We start from the raw sequence: 7,044 nt of genomic DNA, 5'->3' as shown, positions 1-7,044 counted from the left end.
TGGCAGGATTTCGAAGGAAATTTGTGCTGCTCCAGGATAGCGCTTGCTTTTGATATATAGCCTATTCCACATAGAATTTTTAGAGCTACCTGTAGCAAGGTTTTTATCTCCAAAAAGCCATTTTGCAACCAGTTAGAGGTACACAAAGTCGCTTGCTTTTGAAACACTTTATCGTTCGTAAAACACTCAAGCTTCATTGTATCAATATGCAAGATAGCTCATTCCATAGGAAATTTCAAGCTCTTTAAAACGGTTATACTTATTCGTAGCTCAAGAAGAAAATGAGTCTCTCAGAGGGGGAAAAGATAGTATTTCTAGTTAAAGAGTGACGCGGCTACTAACGCATGCATTGATTTACTGAACAAAAAATATTAATACAAAGCATAAACATTGGTTAATATTGTGTGTGAGTTTTGTTTGCATGAATTGTATTCTCTTGGAGTTATTCAAGAATAAAGCAAGAAAATCCCAGTTTTTTACTCCAAAATCGGTCAAAAAATCTCAACCCTCCTCAGTTTACTTAGCAACAATACAAATGAATGGAGGTTTGCCCACGCCCACGCTTCCGTTTCCAATCCCTTTCATTTACTCTATTATCTATGCAACTAGCAAGCATTTTCCTGTCGCTACGCCCCATTTCCAATCCCTGTGTACTCTAATATCTATACTTTTAAGGCCTGGTTTACACAACTATGTTTTAAAGTAAAACGAATATATTTTTGGTCAGATAAGGGTCTCGTTTAAACTAAAACACAAGAAAACGCATATCAAATCAAAAAAAGACAAACAAATACCAAAACATATACTTCTATAAACAAAAATGATAAATTTTAATGAAAACGCAGCTGCTGGACTAGTGTAAACACTCGAAAACCATAGATATCTATGCGAAAACAGTCAGCAAAAACGATGCAGATTAGGCCAGCGTAGATCTAGTCGTGTAAACGAGGCCTAACTTTCAATTTTGCAACTCGCTTATCTTTCAATGTTACAACAAGTTAATGTTATTACTAGGACCTTGAGTGTTTGGTTATAGACTTACCATTTCCAATGCACTGTATGGTGTTTCGATGGAGCGACACCTCTCCTGTCCCGTCTCTTCGCCTTCGGACAGCATGGGAAGCTCAAGGTCTCCCTTCCTGCTGGAAGGAGTAAGTACTTTCTTGAGCTCCTGTCCCGTCTCTTCGCCTTTGGACAGCATGGGAAGCTCAAGGTCTCCCTTCCTGCTGGAAGGAGTAAGTACTTTCTTGAGCTCCTGTCCCGTCTCTTCGCCTTCGGACAGCAAGGGAAGCTCAAGGTCTCCCTTCCTGCTGGAAGGAGTAAGTACTTTCTTGAGCTCCTGTCCCGTCTCTTTGCCTTCGGACAGCATGGGAAGTTCAAGGTCTCCCTTCCTGCTGGAAGGAGTAAGTACTTTCTTGAGCTCCTGTCCCGTCTCTTCGCCTTCGGACAGCATGGGAAGCTCAAGGTTTCCCTTCCTGCTGGAAGGAGTAAGTACTTTCTTGAGCCTTTCCATTTCACTGAAAGCAAGGAGAGCTCGAGAGAAATGTAGATATGATAAGAGCAAACTGCGATTTAAAAGGGCGTGTATGGTCATTGACTGGGCGTCGCTCTCTAACATGACATGTCGACAATAGATGTAGCTATTTATCAGCTATTCATCAGGTATCTACTCTTGATAATACCTACAATACTATTATTTACTCTTGCTAAAATTAATTAAATTATATTTTGAGTGGTAAAGTCTGTATTTGGACAAGCACCTTCCACCCTAGCCATTAATGGTAAGAACAGAAAAAAAATTTGGTGCCTAGATCTAATTTCTAGATCTATGCTCTTATTCAGTTGTTCGACTGTAGTGTACCTAGCTTATGAGGACAGGATAATACCTGATTACTCTATGATGTATCATATGCTGACCAGTTTTATGATACTGATGAGATAAATGACCCTCTTAATTGCTATCAATGATGCTTTGTGGTGTCAGAGTGCTAACAGTGGTACTAATATTGGAGTGTGGTATTATCCTAATGGAACTGAAGTACCTTCATTTGATGGGCCCTTTGGTAATACAGCTCCAAGACCAGTGTACAGTGAGAGATTCTGTGGCCAGGTTGCACTATAGCTAGAAGAGAAGGACTATCAGGATATGAAGGTTTATACAAGTGTATCATTCCTGATGAAAATGGAGTGAATCAAACACTAGTGGTTGGAGCATATACAATAACAATGGTATGTGATGAATATAGACTATAATTAATGTACTTCTTGTACAAATGGTCCTGATGCTGATCCTACTATGCAGTTCTCTCTCCTCTCCATATTAGCGACTCCTCCAGTCTTCAGTCTCAGTTTCAATGTCTCTGATGGTCCTCTTACTATAAAGTTTCAGTTGTTCAGTGAATGAAAATGGAGTATCTACTGAACTGTCTTGTGTGATAGTGAATGGATCTGTTACAAGAGTGACAGTAACAGTGAGACTGAGAGAAGCTGGTAACTAATTGTATTGTATCTAATGCCAGAGTAACTATTGGTCCTATTAGTGGTAATAGTCATCCTAATGCAGTTACTAGTACTTCATCATTAAATATATCAGATTCAGTTGTGAGTAATATCAATAATAATTATTATTCGCTAATTTTGAGTATCTAATTCTTCAACTGGTTTAACTGTTACAAGACTGAATACTGGTCTGACTCATGTAAGACACTCCTGGTCAACTGTATCAGGAGCTACTGGTTATGAGGTCTTGTATCAACTTTCTGGGCCTGGCGTTACTCCTGTTAGTGTAGGTACTACTGCTCCAACAATGATCAATATAACATCAGGATTGTTTCGAGGTATTACATGATACACATTCTATGTAGTATCTTATAAGTCAGCTTCTCTATCTAGTGGTAATGCTTCAGTTATGTTAACAATTATATAAGTTATTATATGAATAAAAATGTCAGTAATTGTTTGCTTTAGGTAATGATTTTATGGCTACATTAATTACAAGCACTTTACATTAACATGGAGTCCACCAACTGCTGTAGTACCGATTAGTTATAACATTGTTAGAGATTGTCAGGGAGAGTATGTGAATCATCAAAAACTGGTCATAGTGAAACATTAATTTCATGCGCATGCTTCAACTGGTATACCTCCTTACAGTCAATGTGACTTTGTTCTTATGGGAGTATATGACATCACAGTTGATTTGACTACAGATTATTCAGTTGAAACACTTTTATCTGGTAATATAATAATTGCTATTGATAGTTATTTTGTCTTTTTCATTATCAACCTAGCTCCTACTGCACCAGTGGATGATATTATATTCTCAACAGTATTGTCAGTGTCAATGACTGTCTCATGGGATGAAGTACCTTGCAATGGAAGGAATGGACCAATCACTGGATACTACCTCACATACACTAACATCACTTCAGATACTAGTTATACTGTTAATATCACTGGAGGAGACAACAGAATGTATCATCTCACAGGATTAATACCATATACTAACTATACTGTGAGTATATTGCCTTATAATTACGACATGACTGGACCATCTAGGCAAGAAATACAATTAACTGCTGAGTCAAGTAAGTTAATGAGATATTGATCAGTTTAACATGATTTTAACACAGTTCCTGGTGTGATATTTGATTTGATGCAAACAAACGCTACACTAACAGGGATCAATATCTCATGGAGTCCACCTACAATACCTAATGGTCCCATTACAGTATATGAGATAAGATATAGAGAGTCTACCAGTACTGGTCCATACAATATAACTAACACTACTAATGAATATTACAGCATAGTAGGATTGATACCTAATATTAGTTATACTATTGGAGTGAGAGCATATACTAGTATTGGACCAGGAGAATGGACTGATAGACAATATATTACATCTCAAATACATAAGTGATCTAATATACTTTAATTTTCATTATTTTATTTTAGCTGTCATTCAAACCTTTTCTATAAAAAGCTCAGTTCTACAGCAGTGAGGGCTGAGTGGGGTTCAGTTGCTGGAGCTAGTGATTATACTGTCTATTATGAGTCAACCAGTAGCTCCTCAAGAAAGAAGAGACTAGTAGAGACAGGAATGAGAGTATTCCCAGGTGATACTACTGAAGGTCTAATAGGAGGATTAGATCCTAATCTGAACTACTCATTCTCTATATCTATATCATTTAATGTTAATGGAATCATTTATGAAGGAGAGAGGACTCAACCAATACCACCAGGTTATACTGTCATGCATAAATATTAAGTAACTGCATGCATTTTAATAGGTTTTATCTTAACATTATCAACAACAAGTAAGATGATTTGTCAGTTTTTTAAAAGCAATGTCAGTGTCATTCAGCATGAGTAAACATATCTATTGATACGTGTTTATGTTTATAGTTACTTATTCTACTGAAACTACTCCATTGACTACTGCTTTGACTACTGTATTAGTCAATATCGGAGCAACTACTGGAGTGATAGTTGGTTCAATTGTAGTTCTTACTGTATTATTAGTACTGGCTATAATTATAATTATTATAATGGTACTGGTTATGTACATAAAATTAGCTAATAATAATCAAAAGAAGTAAATGTACACATTCATCACTGAATTAATTTTACAATTTATAGGCAATCAGATTATGACATTGTAATGAAGGATAGTCCAGCATACAGCACAGTACAATAAACACAGTCAGTTATATAAAATAAAATTATTATTATTATTATTTAAAGTTATTATTAATAGATCAATTGTTGAGCCAGTGCATGATACAATACAAAGTGCATGATTTAGTGCACAATACAGCATTAAAGTGCGTTTTTGTCATAGATGTAAACTTTAAAGTATAGCAAGGGATTGCACAAAAACTTAATACTTCATCATTGAGTGCATCAAATTTTATAATAATTAAAATTCTGTGTGTGTCGGCTATTATTAATACAGTTATTTTCAATGTACAAGTAAGTCTTTGCTAGTATTAGATTCTTTTCTGAGGAGTTTTCCTTTACAAAGCTGCCCTTCATCCTAACTGTAGTGCTCTTTTAGGAAGTACTTGCTGTTATGGTTACAAGACAGTTCATGTTTTTGCATAAGAATAAACGACTATTATCAAACTGAATGTACAGGTTCTGTAAAGGAAACATAATTATTATATGCTTCTTAATGGGGTAAACACACCTTATGTTTAATCATGTGACATAGTAATTAAGAAACACACACACACACTATATACCAAACATGAAATTGAATACTGTTGACTGTTCATTTTTGTGTCTATTCTTTGAAGATGTTGAGGGCATTGCTTCTTCTTGCTGGCTTCCTTTTGTGGAGAGCTGAAGGACAAGAACCTAATAACTTGCCTAGTAATGGTATGAATATAAACTTAATTATTTCAATATTAGACAATCTTGATATAGGTATTCAACTGTATCTACCTTATGTGAACAGGATAATACTTGATTACTCTATGATATATGCTAGCCAGTTTTATGATGTTGATCAGAATAACGATGTTAATGATATCAATGATGCTTTGTGGTGTCAGAGTGCTAACAATGGTACTAATATTGGAGTGTGGTATTATCCCAATGGAACTGAAGTACCTTTAATTGATGGAGACTTTGATGATCCATCAGGAGTTCCAGAACCATTGTTCAGTAAGAGATTCAGTGGTCAGATTGCACTAGCTAGAAGTGCTGCACTATCAGGGTATGAAGGTTTATACAAGTGTATCATTCCTGATGAGAATGGAGTGAATCACACACTAGTGGTTGGAGCATATACTGATACTGGATACAATAACAATGGTATGTAATGAATATAGACTATAATTAATGTACTTCTTTTTTTACAGATGGTCCTGATGCTGATCCTACTATGCAGTTCTCTCTCCTCTCCACTAGTAGATTAGCTACTCCTCCAGTCTTCAGTCTCAGTTTCAATGTCTCTGATGGTCCTCCTACTACTGTCAGTTGTTCAGTGAATGGGAATGGAATATCTACTGAACTGTCTCGTGTGATAGTAAATGGACCAGGATCTGCTACAAGAGTGACAGTAACAGTGAGACTAAGAAAAGCTGGTAACTATCAGTGTACTGTATCTAATGAGAGAGTAACTAATGGTACTATTAGTGGTGTTATTGCAGTCAACAGTACTTCATCATTCAATATATCAGGTTAGTGATTGTTATCAATAATAATCATAGAATATATTTTCAGTATCTGATACTCCAACTGGTTTAACTGCTACAAGATTAAATACTGGTTTATCTCATGTAAGACTCTCCTGGTCTGCTGTATCAGGAGCTACTGGTTATGAGGTCTACTATCAACTGCATAGTAATGCTCCTTTTGCAGTTACCACTACCTCAACAACAATCATAATAGTAGGATTGCCTCAAGGAAGTACATACCTTTTTTATGTAGTATCTTATGGATCAGCTTTTCTACCTAGTGGTAATGCTTCAGCTATGTTAAAACTTAGTAAGTGAAATCAAATTAACATAATTATGTACATGCATGTATTATTTTAGGTGGTCCAGTTGTTAATAATATTATGAGTACTGTTACAATTTCAGCCATTACATTAACATGGAGTCCACCAACTGCTGTATTACCAATTAGTTATAATATTAATAGGAATTGTAGTAGAGTATGTGAATCATCATTCACTAGTAATAGTGAAACATCAGTTTCATCACCACATACTTCAACTGGTATACCTCCTTACAGTCAATGTGGCTTTGATCTTATTGGAGTATATGGAGCTGAGATAGCTTATTTAACTGCTGATCATTCAGTTACTACAATTTCAACCGGTAAGAAAATTCTAATATTGATCTTGAAACTTTATTTTCTTTCTATCACAGCCCCTACAGCGCCAGTGGGTGATGTTATATTCTCATCAGTAGAGTCAGTGTCAATGACTGTCTCATGGGATGAAGTACCTTGCAATGGAAGGAATGGACCAATCACTGGATACTACCTCACATACACTAACATCACTTCAAACACTAGTTATACTGTCAATGT

At 35.9% G+C, this 7,044-nt stretch overlaps 1 protein-coding gene across 1 annotated transcript; it reads left to right on the top strand.

The window, feature by feature from the left end:
* The first annotated feature begins 3,859 nt into the window (after positions 1–3,859).
* LOC109580875 (uncharacterized) lies at positions 3,860–4,656 on the top strand. Its single transcript, XM_019994435.1, has 4 exons — positions 3,860–4,244; positions 4,293–4,319; positions 4,408–4,577; positions 4,642–4,656. Exons 1-4 carry the CDS (start codon positions 4,103–4,105, stop codon positions 4,654–4,656), a joined length of 354 nt encoding a protein of 117 aa, XP_019849994.1. The 5' UTR covers positions 3,860–4,102.
* The last annotated feature ends 2,388 nt before the right edge of the window (positions 4,657–7,044 follow it).

The sequence above is a fragment of the Amphimedon queenslandica genome, unplaced genomic scaffold, assembly GCF_000090795.2.
Source record: "Amphimedon queenslandica unplaced genomic scaffold, v1.1 AMPQUscaffold_13473, whole genome shotgun sequence".
Taxonomy (NCBI): domain Eukaryota; kingdom Metazoa; phylum Porifera; class Demospongiae; order Haplosclerida; family Niphatidae; genus Amphimedon; species Amphimedon queenslandica.
Note: the sequence above shows the minus strand (reverse complement) of the source record. Positions and strands in the feature narration are given on the sequence as shown.

What these genes read in the sequence shown, in the direction of transcription:
- LOC109580875 (XM_019994435.1), top strand. Translation starts at nt 4,103, where the DNA reads ATGAGAGTATTCCCAGGTGATACTACTGAAGGTCTAATAGGAGGATTA. An exon ending in GACTCAACCAATACCACCAG is followed by an intron (nt 4,245 to 4,292) that starts GTTATACTGTCA and finishes GCATTTTAATAG; the next exon opens with GTTTTATCTTAACATTATCA. An exon ending in CTTAACATTATCAACAACAA is followed by an intron (nt 4,320 to 4,407) that starts GTAAGATGATTT and finishes TTATGTTTATAG; the next exon opens with TTACTTATTCTACTGAAACT.